We start from the raw sequence: 20,202 nt of genomic DNA on the forward strand, positions 1-20,202 counted from the left end.
GAGGGTGCTCCATCCTTTTCTTGCTATGCTGCAGTAGAGGGTTCTGGCTCAGATTTTGTTGTCTCTTTTGGTGCCAGACTTTCTTCCTTCTCTGGCTCTGGTTTTTCTCTTGTGCAGTGGTAGCCTCTTTTTCTAGCTCTGCTTCTTTATCTTTCTCTTTCTCTTTCTCTTGCTGGTTTTCCTCTTGTGCAGATTCTGTTTCTTTATTGGATTCAAATTCATTTGTTTTCTCTCTCGCAGGTGATGCTGGTGGGTTTGGCATGGGATGGTCATGTTGTTTTGTAGGCGGTGAGGTGGGTCTGGGAGATTTGTATCCTTGCTCTTGTGTTTCTTCTCTAGCCGTCTTCTCGGCTTGTCTTTGTTCTTCCGTCTCTTTGGCTGTCCTTATCGCGTCTTTTGCCTCCTTCAGCTTGAGGGCTTCAGCTTCTTGGTACATTCTTTCCAAACGCTCTGTCGGATCTTTAGCCTCTTTTCTTGTACGATGCTTTGTCCTTGGGCCTTTGAGTCCAACAGGCACCCATTTCTCTAGGTCCTTCCCTTGTGCTTGTCTCCTACGCTTGTAGGCCTGTTTCTCTCTTTCAAAGAATGCTTGTTTTTGGGATGGCTCTTCTTGGTGTGTGGGCACAACTTTTCTTTTCATTTCTTCTCTACAAGCTCTCTTTTCCTCGTTGTCATAGCTCTTGCTGCTGTGCCTTTTCGGCAAGCTATCAGATGATTCTTCATCGGATTTATAGGATCTTTTTCCTGACCTGGTAGCTCTTGGAGAGGGTTGTGCTACCAATATCTAGGTGTTTTGGTTAGGACTAGGCGGTAGATTGTCGGCCATGCCAATGGCATGGTATGCTATCCTCGTCAAGACCTCTGGTGCACCCAAGTAAGTAATCTTGCCTTCTTTCTTGGTACCCTTCAAGGTAGTCAGGACATACTGTGCGTGGTCCACCGGTTGCCTTGTTGTCGACTTGAGAACTTGAGTGAATGTGGTGGCCACGACATGATTTGGCATAGTGTACCTTGGTGGCCTTTTTGCAAAAAAATGGAAGTGCTGGTGGTACAAGCGGGCTGGCTCTTCTACTTGTTTGTGAATTAAATCAGCAAAAGTAGTCGCGGTTGTCTCTTTGGTAAAGGTTCCTGCTGTTTTCCTGTCCCTTGCTCGCATGGTCATTCCTTATGTGGGCAGTCTCATTAGGAAAAATTTGGGATCTAGAGAGGGCCTTTTAAGAATTGAGGACCGAAAGGTAAGAACCAATCAGTTTTAAGCCACCATAACGGTGAAAAGTATCACTAAAAAGAGTTTAAAAATAAGAATTTTGTAGCAAAAGAAGTGAAAATGACTAGTAAACCCTTAAAACAAAGATATCAATCTTCATTGTTCTCAAAGATCAAGAAGCTTTATTCATTTAAAAAGAGTCCTTTCAAATCAACCAGTACTTTCATGATGCAACCTTTCTCTCAAGGAAAAATATACTTTTATTATTAAAATCATGCATAAGTGGACTGCTAGTCACAAAAATATCCCATTCATTAGTTACTTATGATTAATTATACTTCTCTCATCTAAAGCTTCTTGAACTTCATGGCATTGGCGACTTCTTTATGTCTCCGTCTTCAACAAATTCTTCTACATGAGGGTCAATCGTCGGATCTTTTTTGTAAACCTCTTCTCTTTGTGATGGCGATTCTTCTGCGAGACAATCTTTATCTTCAAACCACTCCATCTCTTTGAAAAACTTTGATAGGTCATCATCTGTGGCCTCTCTTCTATCAAACTCTAGCTTTTCCTTTGAGCAAGCTTTGCAGTTACTCCAACTATTCACATTGAAATTATCTATCATGCTTTCAATTTTCTTGATGCGAAAGTGTGCTACATCAAGCTCTGTGTATGTTGTAATAGAAAGCTACAATACAAAAACAATTTTGTGAGTCAAAGCAGCTATATTATTTGTGCATTAAGTGTTATAAAGAAATAGACCTGAGAGGTCTCGTTTTTGTAAACATGATCCAACATGGCTTTGGCATTATACAGTAAATACCATCCACACTTATGATTGTCCATTTGTTGTGGTACCTGTCAACCAAAATAATTCATAGGACAAAAGAAACTTACAAAAACAACAAGAGCTTAGTACAAGAAAGATAACTCAAGCCTCAATCTTTCGATGTATAACCTCTTTAAAAATATTGCCCAAAGCATGGAAGCTTTCAATGGTTGCAAGTAAGATGTTGATGCGACTGTTGAAACAGTTCATAATACTTCAAATATTTTTGCTTAATACTTTTTGTAAGGACTTAAAATTTCGTACCCTTTGATATCCAAGTGTGTTGTTTTCTCAATAGAATTCAGATAAAGAACTACTTTTTCTTGCATGTCTAGCATGACAAGACTCCAATGGTTCTTATAAAAAAGATGAACAAAGTTAAATTTCACAATTGACAACACTTGTTGTAGTACACAACAATGATTTACCTTGAGATATATGGCAAAATAATAGTTCTCACACTTGGATTGCAATGGGTAAACCAAGCTATAAGCTCTTGGGGAGGCTTTCTTTCATCTAAACGACAAGAGATTTGACAGCCAATTATAAATTAAACACCTCATCTTGTGCGTCCTCAGCAAGTTCTTCTTTGATCATCCGGCAATTGAACACTTAAGTTAGATAAACGCAATGGGTGAGAGGAGCCCTTTATTAAAAACAAAAAAAATATTACCTTAGAAAAATCATGACATGGGTATCAGAGATGTCATTGTCAAAGCTGTTCAGTATTTGGACATCTTGAGCTTCCAAAGGGACAAAGGCAACATGGTTATCGCCTTTCATTAAGACTTCGACCTTTGGACCAAGAGCATTTAAAGTCTTTAAAACCTTTTCTTCTCTTTGCAAAATCTCCAATTGTTGAGCCTTTCTCTTTAACTCTTCATGGTCATCCTATTTTAATTTGAGCCTCTCAATTCTGTCTTGGTTCAGCCTGGTATCTCTACTATGTATGTCTTTTTCAGTCACTTCTTCTACTTTCAACTCTTTGGGCCTTCTTGCAAGAGGAATCAAAAGAATGTCTTTCATTTTTTTATCTAAAAATGATGGCATATATCTAAATTGCTCTTAACGGTGCCTAAGCATCCTTAAGCTTGTCATGTCTTTAGGCATAATTGTAACTCTATGAGCATGTGCTGCAAGAATAAAAATGTCATTAAAATATTCAATAAGATAATCTTCACAAGCCTCTTGAAGACATGCAACAGCTGTAGCCATCCATCTTGTCCCACTTTTACACATTTCTGTTATCTCTCGCACTATCCTGACAAACGGTGCTTTAGGAATGCAATTTGTGGTTGCATCTTGTGATTTTCTGATTTGTCTTAGAACACCTAGATATTGTGAAACCCTTCGTCTCCCTGGTAAATTTATGCTTACACTAGAACTTGGTCTATTGGTCTCTTGGGATGAACTAACACCACTTGGTCCAGTAAGCACTTCTGAAGTTGTTCTAGTGCTTGAGGGTTGAGAAACACGGCCGCCACGACTTTTCTTTGCGGTTTGTTTTGTTCTTGCCATTTTCTTTTTTGAAGAGTACCTTTATCACAATAGTGAATTGATTTAATACCACAAGATTACCTCTCTCTCTCTCTCTCTCTCTCTCTCTCTCTCTCTCTCTATGTATGTACATGAAATGCCATACACACTAATAATATATACTTGTAAGTCCTTAATAGAATTTCAATTATATGCCAGCAGTGAGACATAACTCTTTCTCTCTTTCTCTATGTATGTGTGTGTACTTCCACTTAGATGTAGATGAAATTCTATACACACTAATAAAATATAGTTGTGAGGGCTTACTAGCATTTCAAGTATATGTCAGTGAAACATAAACACACACATAAATCTCTCTCTCTCTCTCTTTCTCTCTCTCTCTCTCTCTCTCTCTCTCTCTCTATATATATATATATATATATATATATATATATATATATATATATATATATATATATATATATGGAAATGTGTGTGTGTGTGTGTGTAAACATACCAAATTTACAAAAAAAAAGTGTGTGTATACATACACACACACACACACACACATGTCCATACATAGATAAGTCGAGAGGTTGTATTTATCTAATCTATTTGTCTAGCTATAATATATAATAGGGAAATTTACCATAATACACCTCTAATTTGTCGAAATTCCCAAAATACCCTTGTATCTAATTTAGTTGGATTGTTCATGATTTCGTAATCTTTATTCTTTTTTGACAATGGAGATCCGTTTTTGAGTGCTTAGCATGTAATTTGTCAGAAATTACCTTCAAAACAAGACAATTATGTTTAAAAGTAATGAAGCAATTCATCTCCAAAGCCTACATAACCAGCTCAACTTCTAGTTTTAGTATGTTGTATTGATAGACAATCAGTCTTCTTATGAAAAGCTACAAATTTTTTTATCTTTGGATAAATTTACTCTCACAACCAAGGGTATTTTGGGAATTTTGGAAAATTTGAAGGGCATTTTGGGAATTTATGACAAAATATGAGGGGTATATTAGGAATTTTTGAAATTTGAAGGGTATTTTGGGAATTTTCACAAATTAGAGGGGTATTTTGGTGATTTTCCCTATGTAATATGTATCATATAACCATCTTATTTATCTAACTATCATATATAATACTGGATAATATAAATCATATATGTGTTTGTTGGGAGGGGTCCCAATTCATTCTCGCGAAGGGGGAACCAGCAAGAAAAGGAGAGGAGGAATAGGTAAGTGCATGTAATATACATATATAATAGACATATATATATTATGTGTGTGTATGTGTGTATTTCAATTGGATGTGACTGAAAAGCTATAGTTGCATTTTAAATATTTTGTAAAGGCAAATAGCATTTCAAGTACATCCAATGAGAGTAGAACATGCACATGCATTTGCCTAGAAAGTCATCGCATTTATTCGCAATAAACAAGGTTCGCAAATACATCTTCAACCAACTAAATTACAAAATATTACATAGATTATAAGGTTGAATCAACAAATATCAATAGAAATTACGAATTATACTAAAAATTCATTTTCTTTTCAAATTTGGACCTAAAACTTGATAATTTTTTAATATCATATCACATATCGCAATAAACAAGGTTCGATTTCCATCTTGATTAACAAGTCTTTGAGTTCAACTCCCCTCCTCGACTAGCTCTTTAAGGTCTCTTTGGATAGTTTCCTGCGACATTAAAACTCTCTTCTTCTTCTTCTCAATTTAAAAATAAAATCTACTTATTTATACCGTTACACACTCTCTCTCTGTCTCTCACACACACACACACACTTGTGACTATATCCGTTAATCTCTCTCTCTCTCTCTCGGCCACACACGTCGTGTGTACCTGCTCCTAGGGTTTCGTGCTTTCGTGTGCGCCTTCCCGCCGCAGCAGGGTTACCAGCAGCACAGCCACAGCCACGTGAATTGCAGGTCGGCTCCAGCAGCAGCGCTGCACGTCGCTACTAGCAGCAACCCGTCACCAGTCGCGGTCGCCAGTTGTAGCAGAAGTGCCGAGGCCGTGTCGTCAGCAGTCGGAAGTGCCGCGTCATCACCAGCAGGGAAGAAGTGTCGTCAGCAGGACGTCGTGAGCGTCGTGAGCGTCATAGTCAGCAACTAGCGGCAGCAGCGGCAAAAGAGGCGGCTCCGTCAGCAGTAGCGGCAACAACGGCAGCAGAGGCGGCCATCCCGTCAACGCAGGTAAGAGAGAGAGAGAGAGAAATCTCGCTATATTTTAATAGCATACCAAGCAGAGAAAATTGATTAAAGAAAACGAATCTCAATTTATTAAAAAAAAAGGAATCTCTTTTTTTACCGAGGCAAGTCTGAGCGTGAGAGAGAGAGAGAGAGAGAGTGAGAGAAGTCTGGCTATATTTTACGAGCATACCAAGTAGGGGGTAGGGGGTACCGGTTGGAGAAAAGTGATAAAAAAAATGAATCTCGGTTTATACCGAGGCAAGTCCATTTAACGGGGGACAATCCAGACAGACGATTGCTTGCGCTGGCTCTTGGACCAGGATTTATCGCACTGGTGGTTGAAGGCGCAGGTGCAGATCACGAGGATTTCTTGTAGTGGCTGTTGAGGACACATGCGCAGATCAAAATCACGTTTTACTATAAGGGTGAAGTTTCGTGGCAGGATACCGCCAGCATTGGGATGGTTGCGAGGACAACTTCCAAACGTTGTCAGTCACGGTGCATGATCGAATCTCATGACGCCCTTTTGGGAGAAGGAATCTCTGGCACGGGGAGGAATCTCAGAAAGAATGAATAAACATAAAGATGAGCCCGTAGGAACCTTGAAAAGTTCAAGTTTTTTTAATTTACAAATATGTGTTGGACAGCTCTCCCCCAGTTGTAGATCCCATTTGAAGCAACTCCTGTGATTTAGTGTGGAAGGTCCACATGGAGAATTTGCAGAGCCTTGCATGGAATAAACAACACTTGCAATGCAAACATTGAGTCTTAGTGTTACGAGCAGCCTAGACGCACCGCGATGAGCACCCAGATGGCACAGGCAGCAGAGGAAAGCCGTGATCGGAGAGCAGATAAGAGTCATCTGTTGTGTGGGTGTCAAGCAAGAGCAAATGAGCGAGTGAGCGTGCTTGGTTTGTTGGTTATGGGGGATAGACAAGTGGATGGATCCCTGCCTGACTGAGTTCGATTTCCCATTCTGCCTTTTAGAGGGTGGAGGAACTCCATTCCAAGGTTGTGACCCCTGGATGAGATTTGGGGGCATTTGCGAAACAAATGAATGAAAGTACCAAGGTTCCAGTAGTAGGGGCTTGTATACAAACTCCCCTACCGACTGGCTCATAATTTTTTTAAAAACAAGAATCTGAAGTGATGCCTTTACTAGAAGGGTCCTAGGAACGAAGGGAGCGAATGGTTTACGGCTGGTGGAGGCAGCCATGAAACACCCGCGCGAAAAACGTAGATTGCTCTACATTCAAGAATTGAGCCAGCACGATTGTCGCGGCCGCAGTCTGAGCCTACACCTGGTTTTTGTATGGGACACAATCGGGCCTCGTAGGGCGCAAGAAGTGGCGTGCAAGTAGGATGATGACCTCAAGCAGGACGAAGAAGATGGGAGCAGGTAGTGTGCAGAATGCAGAAGGCAAGGAAGCCATGCAAGCCGTGTTTTTTTAAAATCCAACGACGTGTGTCGATGTGCAATGACCTATTGGAGCTCAAGTGGTTACGACTTAGTATTTGAGCTGCCATAGGGGACGAGTTCGAATCTGTCCCTACAATTTTAAAGGGGAAGCTATGGATGAAAGGGAAAGATCCTCTAGAATTGGGGAGGCAAGAGGAGTTGAGTTGGCCCGTATTTTCGTCTCTTTCTATTGCGAGGCTTTGCAGGTCGAGGGAGGAGCAGGAGAGAGCTATGGGCGATGGAGGATTGTAGATGACTACGAAAGGGTTTTAGGCTATGGAGGGTTGTGCAGGTCAACGAAGGCCATGCAAACACATGAGACAAGAGAGAGAAGAGGAGTGCCGAGGCGAACGAAAGTGAGAAAGGGGAAGAGGGAGAATATTCCTAACTAATGGATTTTATCTAGTGTGGGCCAGTAGGGGGTACATAACATCCTATGGGCAGAAAGTTTGAGTCTTTGTGTATGCTAGCGCTTGTTTGACATGCCATGGATCGTGGAGAGCTCTGAGGGATAACGAAGAAGCTTCTTCTCGTGACCTTCATGGGCAACCACCATGCTCAAGAGCCATGAGCGGTGGACACAACCGGCTTGTCTGCTTGCATCGCCATCGCCATCAAGCGACAGTCCAAGAGACTCTTCCCCTGTTGGTCATGGATGTGGACGCTAGGGGAGAACCAGGGTGGCGAGGGCAGCTATAGAGCATGGCGGCAAAGGCGCAGAGGAACATAGGCTGGCAGGTAGGGGGCAGGGGAATATTTCAATGTATTACTGGGATTCTTTTAAAAGAGAAACGAGTATGATCGACCCATTGAAAAAAAACAAAAACTTGAGGCATCTTTTTAAGATGCTCTCTTTGCTCATTGGCGGGGTGTGTCCATTTCTCTCGGTAGTCGTTATCCAATCTTCTCTATAACACGAGTGTCGTTATCCAATCTCTCTCATTCTCATTCTCTCTCAAGCGTGCATACGTAGAAGAAAGAGAAGGCCTTTTTTACGCATGCGATCACACTATGCGTTGTTTTCACCTGAATTAGGGGCCCCTGAGTTGCATACTGAACTATTATGTGGTTTAAACTTTAGCCGATTGCATGCAAACTGACAGTCGACTTGGAGGGAAGGCAACTGACGACCGTAGATGAAGTGAAGGCCTTTCTCTACATGCATTCACCAGATCCGAAGGGAAGGAAGGCTTCTCTCTCTCTCTCTCTCTCTCTCTCTCTCTCTCTCTCTCTCTCTCTCTCTCTCTCACACACACACACACACACACACACACACACACACACACACACACATGAGGAGCCATTGGTGGCCCGTACCCTGCTTTTCCTCGGTCTGTTGTTGCAGAAGTTGCTCGGATCTTTCTCTTGCGTGTGATCTTTGTAGGAGATCTGAGAGAAGGGTAGCTTGGTGGGCTGGCCGTGCAAGGCACAATAGAGATAGGAAGGAGAAGTAGAATGTCCTGACGGGTTGTAAGTGGGGGTGGGAATATTTTGAGGTAATGAATATATTTTAGTTTCTATGAGTATGGCCCTACGCCATACTCGTAGAATGTCTTGACGGGTTGTAAGTGGGGGTGGGAATATTTTGAGGTAATGAATATATTTTAGTTTCTACGAGTATGGCCCTACGCCAGTATGAAAAAGCTAAAACTATAACACTATAATTGTCAAACTAACATCATCATCATCATTGTCAATGATGGAGGATGCCCAATGTTGGGCATTGTTTGAGAAAGTATAATTCATGTTAGAGAGCAATGTCAATTCCACCTTTGTAAATAGTTGTAATGAGTGTCTTCCATATCGTGCTAGAATAGTCTTGATGCTTTGATGGAGCCTCCACCGTTATTGGGGCCACCCTCGTAGACATGGACGTCTAGCTCTCCCAAGCTTAGTGACCAGGGCTAGAAAAATACATTTTTCCCAACCGATCAATATAAGGGGAAACTTCAAACTCTCCCAGTTTTTAGGTCAAAATTTGAAGGTTTTACCGGTAATTACACTAAAACTTGTGCAAATTTACCGGTTTACAAATTGTGATCTCAACTTACTATGTATGAGAGAGGATATGGGGGAAGAAAACCAACACACATCCTCATAAGTTACTCATTGGATACACCTAAAATGCTCAAAGCATGAATTCAATTGTGTTGGAGGTCACTTTCAAGCATTTCAAGTACATCTCTAGCATCAATAGTTTAAATGCACTTGAATCGCGTATTATAGTATTCATTTAGTTTGAATTGACTACTACGCATTTCAAGTGCACACACATACCCACATATACACACATATATCAATCTACATAATACATACATGCATGTATATAGTTGAATTGTGTGTGTGTGTGTGTGTGTGTGTGTGAAAGAGAGAGAGAGAGAGAGAGAGAGAGAGAGAGAGAGAGAATCTTTGCCCAAAGGTTATGGCTGATTTGAAAAGAAAACGTGCCTCTCAAACTGATGGTATCTCATCTATTTATGATGATTTGGCAACATCTACTCAGAATACAGATGACATAGGTATATTATATATCGATAATTCAAGAGAGGTTTTTTATAATTGCATTATGACCTCGCTCTTCTAATATAGACATTTGTTATTACAGATAAAAAAAATCCCGAGATTCTATTGCAAGAATTTCTATATGATTGTGGAGCCATGGAATCATATGATTCATTTTATCCAATGTTTAATACTCCTTTTGAACTTGAAGAAACTCTTATTCTTCACAAAGAAGCTTTACAGGAGTACCACAAAGAGTTTGATCAATTGGTGGATTCAAGAATGGTACTATACCTTGATGAAGAATATATTCACGCTATAGATTTAGTTCAAAAGAATCCATCACAATCCTCTACGCTTAACAAAAAGTATTCCGCCTTATCAGAAAATGTCAAACTAAATCTTCCAAAGTGTCCAAAGTGAAAACAAAAATGTAGACTATTAAAGAAAAGTGTGGGGTTTATTGTGTTTTTGTTCTTAAGAGATAGTGATGATGAAGAAGCAGAAAGAGATGACAGTAACTCTAAATCAAGTGAAGTGATCAAAGATGAACAAGACAATGAAGAAGTTCTTGATGTAGAAAAAGAGTGGCAAGAAGTTGAGAGTCTTCAACTTTCTAAGATTCGAGAAGATAGTATTGCATTGGAGAAGTCTTTGTACCCTGCTTTTAAAGGAACATTGCCCTTGCCTATTCTACCATGCGTTCCTCTTGGCCATGGAGAATATATAATACTTTCAGATATCCAAAGTTCATTTGGTTTACGAGAGGATGAATTGTATGCTATTTTGGCACAACACTTGAACTATAATGTTGGGACCGATGAAGAGCCAGTTATATACAAAGATTTTGTAGAAAAAGATCCTCTTTTAGGAAAGTTGGATGTTTGCTTTGAGCCTCATAAAGCATTGGAGATTTGTTTCAATGAAGCTCTTCAGTATGAAGAGCCTACCGAAGAAGAGTTTCTCAAGGCACAAGAGAATATAACAGATCCTCATCTTTCAAAAGCGGATAGTGAAAATGAAGATGAACAAGATAAAGATGTACCAATCATTCAGGAGCCAGATCTCAAAATACGAAATGTTGGTTCGATAAATCTTTGGAAGGAAAATCAACTTGTGTCAGATGAGAACATTACGATAAGCACTTTATTTGTATAAGCTAAAGTTTTTTTTTTTCTTTCAATGTTTCTAATTGTTAATAGATTTTATATGTTTGTAGATTCAACCACCAAAAGATGAGTTCTTAAGATGGTCATCTAGAGTTGTTGATCTTACCAAAGATGCTGCTCTGAAGCACTACATTAAGTACCTTGCTTGTCCTGATTTATTTGTTTTTCACATGAAGTACTCCTCCGATGGTTATATACCTCTGTTTGTATACAAGACATTGTCAAAATATCTTGGTGGCTATGTTCTTCATCCAAATGCTACCAAAGCAAGCGTTTTGGAGAAAGAGTGTGCTATCAATGTTTTTGGATATGGTCATGCAATGCAAGGATCACTTGCAGGAAGTTATTTAGCATATACTGGATATGCTCTTGCAAAGGGAATTAAACATTATAGAGAGCTTTCTCCTTCCGGAAAACGATTTCTACTTCGACACGATGATTTGAAGCAGGTTGAATACAAAGCGGGCACTTCAAGTGTAGATCAAGAAGATGTTGAAGACATTGAAAATATCATTTGAGAATAGATTTTTATTAAGTATACACTTTTATAGAATTTTTTCTGGATCTTGAGGTAGAACCCAAACTTTTTTATCCCTCACTCTCTTCGATCTCCACTGATGCAAGGTTGCTTCTGCAGTAGAATCCTTCCAGCTCTTTCGTCTTTGAATTTGTTTGGATATCTTTATTGCAAGATCTTGTTTTTTGTTTTTAGAAATTTTATTCTCCCTTATTCGTAGCAAGAATCTTCTATAGAACCAACTCTTTTAAGCTGTTCGCTCTGTTTTTTCCTCTACCATGTTGAGTGTGTCGAAAGTATGCTCCACGAGCTTGATAATGGGATTTTTCCATTCCTTGAGTGGACCATGTTGTAGGACATCCATATTGCTTTGTGAAACAGGGCATATGATTGTGTAAAATATGTTGCATGTCATAAAAATTATATTTATACAAATAAAATAGGTTGTAAGAAGAAAATTATGAATTACCATGTAGTGGGTAATGCTTTGAGTACTCCATGCATCTTGCATACTTTTACCAAAAGCTTGAAGGGCTAGCTTTAATTTCATGTTGTTGTTGTCTATCCATTCTTTCTTGTCAAGTAAGCAGAAAACCTCATCTAGAGCCATCCACACTTTTGCTTTGCGATTCCTAGCCTTTCCATTATCATCATGGTCTTTAATAGCATTATGAAGCTTCTTCCACTGCTCATACTTTACCGTTGAGCAATTATGACTCTTGTTGATTTTGCCCAATTCACCATGAAATGACAAAAACCTACGATCTTTCACACCTCCAAGTGAAGGTTTTACCGGAACTTCATGTGATGATGTTGAACGCTTTTGACAAGCAATTATCTTTACTTTACCTCCGTGGAGCCCCATCTCTAATAGTATTTGCTCTATCTTTTCAATTGCTTTTCTTGACTCAGTCTTTGGCTTCAACTTCCATGTATATTCAATGTATAAATATACAAGCTTCTCAACAATCCTGCACAATGCATGCAATATACATATATGGACATGCGAAAGTGGAATATCAAGAATGGCGCGGAAGTTAGGATCCTCGTTCTAGAGGGTTTTCGTTTGTGTTGCTTCAGGCTCAAAGAGTGAGCTTCATTCATACAATATAGACAAGGTGATTTAGAGCTAGCACCTTTTGCAATGTTATACATGCACTTGAGTGTCTTGAGATCACCAGCAAGATGCCACTCTACTTGGAAGCTTCCAATATCTTCAACATGAAGAAGTTCTCCATTTTTTTGTCTACAAATGACATCAGGAATATCTGTTTGGTGAAATGTCCAGTAAAAAATGTCATGATCTTCTTTGTCAACCTACCTAAATGACTTTTTGTTACTAACATTACTTGATACATTAACTAGAGAAAGCTTAAAAGTTCGTATATCTCAAAAGCTCCTAGCCACCATATATCATTCTCTGATTGTACACTAAAGCTATCATCATTGTTCACAAGATTTTCTGAGCTACTCCTTGAAGTGCTCTATTCATCAGAGTTATGGTGACGCGTTCTGTCTTTTTTTGCTTCAATATCTCACATTCATCTAGCTTAAGCACAAAGATTAGTTTGCCTTGTACCTCCTCGCTTGTCACATTATAAAAATTGACCATTTTCTTGTGAAGATTTTGCAAATTGAAAAAAATATTAGACGATTCATTAAAGTGTACCACTCGTCCCCCATTTCTAAATTCTTGGTTGATGAAATATGAATCACCCAAGTATTGTGAAACTTCAGTGTTGAGACCTTGTCGTGCTTGACATACATGAGCTGGTATAGGTAAGAGAGAAGATGAGACCTTTTTATCTTTGAGCTGGCTCTTTACTGATTTAAAGATGCATGAATATCCTTTTTGACTAATGCCACAATTATCTATGACACTTTGAACATCTAAAGTATCAATGGTTGTTCTTTGTAGAAAATCACTGATTATATCCTGCTTTATCTTCTTGAACTTTGAGGCATCCAAAATCTCTTTTGCAAGATGAGGTGCAATCAAAGAGGAATATGAAGATTTGGCCATTTGAGGATCAATATTTTCCTTTTCAGGATGAAGCATGCCTCTGCAAAAACATATTTTTGATTAGCTAATAATCAATACTTTGTTACAACAAGAATATGTATTAAAAAGGTATACCTTATTGCTCGAATCCTGCACTCAAGACCTCCACTTCCAACTTTGAGGGTTTCAATGTTGGAAACACTTCTGCATCTTTGACGAAGACCAAGTGGAGTGGTTTTTATCATCATCCTTCTCACCTCCTTTTCAAGCTCAGCAATGTTTTCTTTGGAGGATAATATTTTGTTCTTCAAAAGTGTTTGTTCTTGCAAAAGCTTACTGTTTTGCATCGATAAATTGAACAAAGATGCTTGTTGTTGCTTCAATATCTCTAGATTTATCATTGCTTGTTGTTTATTCTTCAGCACCAAGTTATTGCAATAACCCAAGAGACCATGAGACCCATCCCCAACAAAATGTAATAGAGATGTAAGATTATTAAACAGAGGAGTAGACATAGCAAGGGGATCCATAGGATAAAGTGTTCCATCACACCAAAGATCAAGATGTTTATGGTTAGTATGTCTCAAGTGATCCATCTGGAGCTTAGTAAGTGTGAAAAATCTATTCCTTTTTTGAATGGACTCATAATTTGTGTCTATGTCTATATGAAGATGGTATTTAATCTTAAGGAGTAAAGAAGATTGGCTGTTAGATTGTGCATTCTCCATAATCAAGGATTGTTTAGCAAAATGGTTGATCTTTGTAAAAGTTTCTCATAGAAATAGATTGGTGCTGCCGCCAAATTTGTTTTAGTTCAAATGAGTTTGAACTTTCCCTCTCTTATTTCAAAGTAGAATGTCTATTTAGATCTTGTAAGATCCTTCAAGGCACAAACTTTTAGCAAAATCTTGATCATTGTAACACGAAATATTTGTTTTACCTTATTGATAGATTTTTTCTATAACTTCAAAATAATTTTGTGCTAAAAGAATTGCACAAAAAATTTGCTCAGGTGGAAACTCTTACAGGGCCCAAACAAGACCCCAAAATTTTCCTAATGGAGTGCCTCTACCACTATCTCTTTAGTGATGACCACTTCGACCTTGTTTCCCTCACTGTCAAAGATATGTGCAATTTCATCTTCTTTAATTATGGATAGAAGCTCGTAAGCCTTCTGAAAATCCACTCCGCAAGGCTCTTGTTTGTAGAAATCCGTGAGTCCCAGCCTGGGGTTAGCCTCTTTTGTCTCTGGCTTTGTGGATACATCATAGACTTGTTTGGGTAGGAGTTGCAGCTCCACCTGATTCCCCTCTTCACTCTTGAATCTGTCGGTGAAGACTGTAGTGCAATGCTCCTCTAACTGTTCTCTAGAGAGGTATGATGCCTTGGCTGCTTTGACTGACTCCGGGTCTAGTTGATAAGCGGGAATTTCCTGTAGTTTCTCCTTTTGTTTGAGCTTCTTCTTGGCCCTCTCTGCTGCTTGCATGGCTCCTATTGAGTGAATAGAGTGCAAAGTTAGCAGATTTGCCAGAATTTTCTTTGAAATGTTCTTTAGGCTAAAATGCTGACAATTTTGGTCCAATGTGCTTCAAATCAATTTTTGAACAAGCAAAGATGTATAAAAACATGCAAGGAACAAAAATGTGAAGTCAAAACAGATTTTTGCAACCAAAGTAAATAATCACAATTATTTACAGCTGAGTAAATTTTTCAACTTTTTGCAAACTTCGCTTTATAGGCTTGAAGTATATACCAAATACTTGCTCTAAGTGAAATATGGGCTCATTTGGATGCATAGGGTGAAAATGGTACCAGATTTGGGCTTTAGGTCTCTAAAACAGTAGATATAAAGGAAATTTGAGATTTTTAGCTCCAAATTGGTTCAATTTGGCTAGTGGGCTCAACACATCATGTACTTTGGATGTATGATGGCAAAATATCAAAACTCCCTAATTTTGACCAAAAAGTAAATAATCACGATTATTAACTTTTCTTCCAAAATTAACATATTTTGGGTACAAACTCGTTCTAGGCATTGTATAGACCCTATATATGAGATATAAAGTGATTTGGATCAAGAAATGTGGTCCATAACCAAGAAAGACTTCTTTGCGTTTTTTGACAATTTTCCAAGTAATGGATGGTCATTTTGGCTCATACTTGATTTTTGGCATGCATTAGGTGTGTACACATGATAGGTGAGGTGAGGTGACAATTTCCAAGCAAAACTGATGCAAAAGTAAATAATCGCGATTATCTACAACAGTGACAAATTCTTTGCAAAACTCACAAATTTTGACCTAGATATATTCTATACACCTAATACAAGTCCTAAATTGAATTTGGTCAAGTTTGGTCATGCCGGCATTTCTTTGTGCTTTGTCAACTCTAAATCACCATTTTTTGTGACTACACTGCCTGTTGGGTTGGTCGGTCAACTTTGAGGCTTTGGACTTGTTCGCACCATAGTCATGAAGCAACCTGTCCAATTTTGGCTCATTTGGAGTCAGTTTGACCCCGCATGTCGAATTTGACGCTTTATAACCTTCGAGCTGTTTTCTGCTTTTCGAGGGCTCTGCTTGATGGGTTTCACCAAACCAATTATATACATTGTATATGGACCTCATAAGCAAGCCATCTGTGGAGTCAGATCGGAATTCTGGCATTTTCCAAAAATCTACCTTTTCTACTGGGGACCCCCTCGACCCCTGCCGAATGGTCAACTGATGATATAGAGAGGTTCTATTACATTAGGGCATGCTATGGTTCAAATCCCATCTGATTTGGTCTAGTTGGCAGCTCGGTATGATTAGTTTTTGGTCGTAGGTCTTCGTGCACTGCTCGGTTTCTAGGTTTTTTCTAGGGCTTTAGACTAGCTCCCGGCCGTACAAAATGGATCATTGACAAGTAAAGAACTTACCCCTCATGTCTCGTGTGAGACGACGCTGAAAATGGTTAACTGTGGGCTCCAGAAAAGTCGCGCGAAAGTGGCCGAAATCTCTCTCTACAAAGGCTGCCAGTGGAAATGAGGTGGTTTTAGCCTACCTTGGATATCTAAACCCGGACTTCCCGAACCAATTTTCCCTAGATTCCCCCGTTAGTCCTACTAGGATGTGAAATCTATGTTAGACTCAAAAATTTCCCTGATCGGATTCTTGTAGCTCATTCTGCAAGAATTTTACAAAAGTAGGACTGGCCGCCTAATTTAGGCTTCTGTTTAGCAGCAAGCTAACAAGGACACCATTTTTCAGAGTTCTGCTTGTATAACAATTATTATTTTGATAAATCGGGAATATTGTAACTCCTATTTTCTCGGATAAACTTTGTAATTAATGAGCCGAAGCTACAAGCTTCCAGGTTGTATCAGCCAGTCATTTCCCAGCTTTGGTAGAACTCCAGATTATTAGTTTTGACCACCCAAAAACCTTGGCTAAGGTATAAGCCAATTTTTGTAAGTTTTTTATAAGTTTTTGGATAAGAAATACACAGCGTGAGCTAACATTGCTCACTTCTCTCCTTCTCGCGCTTCCTACTCCCTCTCCGGTTTTCACATTGCTATTGCGTTTGTTGCATTGCAACCGCAGGTAAGAGCTCTACGCATTGACGTAAGCCGTTCACAGTATTTCGTAGCTTTTGGCGTCGCCGACCCGTGGCCTACGACCCGTGGCCTAATTTTCTCATAACTAGGAATTTATACTTTTAAATCAAAAACTAAGCATAGGCGGGGTATTGGGGCATCATTGCTAAGCATTTAGATGCATTCTGGGACGAAAACGATTAGGTCAAAAATCCACTGTTGTTAATAATTGTGATTTTGGAACTTGACCTAAAGCGGGGTTTGAGGCCATAGGCATGTGTGCTTAAGTCTTACAAACTTGTCCTAGCAGTTTCGTTATGTTTGGATGTCATTTGATGGTGTAACGGATGTGATTTTCCTGCCAATGAGCGATTGGCTTTTAGTGATTTCAGTCACTTGAGTGTAGCCTGAGTTAGATGCGAGTTGTTAGTTGTTTTCCGAGAGATTGATAACCTCTTGTAGCCTCTATGCACTAGTCGAGTTAGCTATGTCCCATGGTTTGACAAATTAATTGTGGTTCTCCCTAATACTGCAATAAGATAGGATGGTGAGGTTAGACATGCGTCCCACATTTGGCGCTGTTCCAGGGGATCGAAGAGACCTAAACTAGGGAAAAACACGAGCGTCTTGTGTAGTTGTCCTTTAACTTCCTCTAGGTTTGCCTAGAGTTGCATAGAGTTCAAAACTTTCTTTTAGAAACCGCATAGCTTAAGATTGTCGTCTTTTGTTGTGTAGAGGTAGCTTGGAAGTAATGGTACTTGCTGAGTACCTTTAGGACTATAGGATTGTAGATTTAAATTAGGATCTGGAGAATGATTGGTAGACGAAACAAGTATTAAGATCAAGAGTACTTTGAAAACATACAAAACACAAGAAAACGAGTGTTTGTGAACACTTTCCACAACCCCATTGCATGAGAATCTAGGAGTAGGGTAAGTAGGATATGAGGTGGATTTCAGAACATTGCTCTCTCCAAAAGAATCAAGTGTGAGTTGTTATTGGAAGTTGCAAAAATTCAGGTCTAAAACTAGAAATAGCTTAAAAAGATTTGAATCCACTCAATCCGACTAGAGAAGTAAGCCTAAGAGTTGTCCGAACCAGTGGGTAAGCTCAAAGACACTTCGAGGTAAAAATTTCAAGAGTTGGCCAAAACTCAAATTATTTACTTTTTCTTGATATTTTAGGCCAAATTAAGTTTTGACTTGATTCATAGGCTTAAAATACATCATGTAAAGACTGTCTTTGAGAAAATTGCAAAAAAGTGCTCATTTCAAGCCTAAAGTTAATAATCGCGATTATTAACTTTCTGCTCTAAATTGGACAAGGTTCATACCATTGACTCATTGCATGTGTACAAACAATTTTTGTAAAGGCCTAAAAGATTTAGATTTATAAATTGGCAAAAAACTGGGTAAAAACTAAAGTTTGTACTGACTTTTTGAATCTTGAGTATAAATTTGGGAGAAATTTGTCCAAACTTGCTGAAATTTGATTCATAGGCTTATGTTGATGTGATAAACATATGCATATGCTCAATTGACCAAAAAGTTACAAAAGTTTGTCAGAAGTTAATAATCACGATTATTTACATATGTCCTATTTTTCAACTTTTTTGACCAAGTCTGCATACTACTAGCTTCACCATATTGTAATAAGCCCACAAACCAAATTTGGTAAGATTTGGACCACTGGAGTGAAATTTATGACTAAAATTGCAAAGTTAGTCTGGGACAGATAATTGATGACCATTTGACTAAAAATTGTCCAAACTTGATGAAAATTGGCTAGTGATCTTAACATAAGGTGCTTAACAGATCTGTGTCAAAACTGGGATAAAAACTTACAAAAATATAGCTGGGGTAAATAATCACAATTATTTATATCTGCTTCAAAACTTGATGATTTTGAAAATTTGAGTATACCACAAGGTCAAGCACATCAAGTACACCTCACAAATCAATTTTGGTAAAAATCGAATCTCAAAAGTGAGACTTCAGTCAGATTCTTGAAATCAAGATGAAAGATAAGGGATCAACAAACCTACCAACCTACCTATTTAGGGATTGTTATAACAACAACTTTGTTATGATGACTCTTGAGGAGGTAGTGATAGCCGTTTTTCGGCTCTTTGTAATTGCCACAGTGAGTTACCTCACCCTACCAAAATCACCCAAACACTGTGGTTATCCCTACCATTTCACTGTACATAGGCGTAAAGGAGTGATGGGACTTTTCCCATATCTTCTTAAAAAACCCTCAATTAGCTAGTCATTGGGCTAGTTGAGCCAAAAAAAAAATAAAAAATAAAATAAAATATAAGTATATTATGGCCCATGCGTATGTAAATATTTCTTTATATATAGGGCCTAAATAAAAGATTTTTTCATAATTATTTTGATATTTATTTAAATATTTCTACCTAGGTGTGTGTTATTTATGCTCTGTACATTGCCTCACCATTACCACAATTTTTTCTTACCATTTTTCATACTCTTTATTCCATATAGAAATATTTTCATGTAAGCTTCTCTTATATTTGGTGTAACTCCACCCCAACAAAAATCCAAAAAAACTAGTTTTATTTATGTGTATATTTTTTCACTATTTTGATTTTTCCCTTCCTACATCTATTTTGTTTTCTTCTAAAAACTTAGAACACCAAAAATATTTATCTTTTTATGGTAGCTTCATAATGAGAGAGATTTCTTTTGACCCCTTTATATTTTTTCCATTTATATTATTTATATTTGACATGTACATATTTTTTAGACCTCTCAATATTTGATTTTCTTAGTTGTACTATTCACTTATATCCTAATCTCAACAATATCTTCAATTATAGACCTACCAAATAAGGTGAAGGGTAGGTGGCATGCATACATGCACTATGGAGGGCTCACTCTTGGAGGTATTCAAAAGAATCATCCAAAGAAGGACCCCACAAGGACCTTTGCAGTGGAAAAAAACGGTCGGTTTTGCCGAATTTTTAAAGTTCACTTGCTCTCCGAATTTGAAAAGGTGATACAAACAAAAGTTGTAGCTCGTGGGCTGAACTTTTGCCTCAAATTTTTTCATGGTTTTTTGAGCTACGAACTGTGAGCTATGAATTTTTTAGTGGACCCCAGTTTTCCCATGCTATGCAGCCACACTCTCTCTTCCACTTTATCATTTTCCTCTTTCACACACACTTCTCCACTCATCATCCCCATCTCTCTCACCACTCCTCTCTGCACACTACTC

General features: G+C 38.5%; 1 protein-coding gene and 2 pseudogenes across 1 annotated transcript; 1 reads left to right on the top strand and 2 right to left on the bottom strand.

Annotated features, from left to right (window-relative positions):
• Positions 1-1,571: 1,571 nt before the first annotated feature.
• LOC147431604 (uncharacterized) lies at positions 1,572-3,554 on the bottom strand (annotated as a pseudogene).
• A 6,063-nt stretch (positions 3,555-9,617) lies between these two features.
• Positions 9,618-11,384, top strand: LOC147431605 (uncharacterized). The gene is made up of 4 exons (XM_086493690.1): positions 9,618-9,714; positions 9,801-10,065; positions 10,180-10,849; positions 10,917-11,384. The coding sequence occupies exons 1-4, from the start codon at positions 9,618-9,620 to the stop codon at positions 11,382-11,384; spliced, it is 1,500 nt and encodes a 499-aa protein (XP_086349816.1).
• Positions 11,385-11,630: 246 nt separating this feature from the next.
• Positions 11,631-13,915, bottom strand: LOC147431606 (uncharacterized; annotated as a pseudogene).
• Positions 13,916-20,202: the final 6,287 nt, after the last annotated feature.

Source organism: Adiantum capillus-veneris, chromosome 21, assembly GCF_014529385.1.
Source record: "Adiantum capillus-veneris isolate H3 chromosome 21, ASM1452938v2, whole genome shotgun sequence".
In the NCBI taxonomy this organism is placed as follows: domain Eukaryota; kingdom Viridiplantae; phylum Streptophyta; class Polypodiopsida; order Polypodiales; family Pteridaceae; genus Adiantum; species Adiantum capillus-veneris.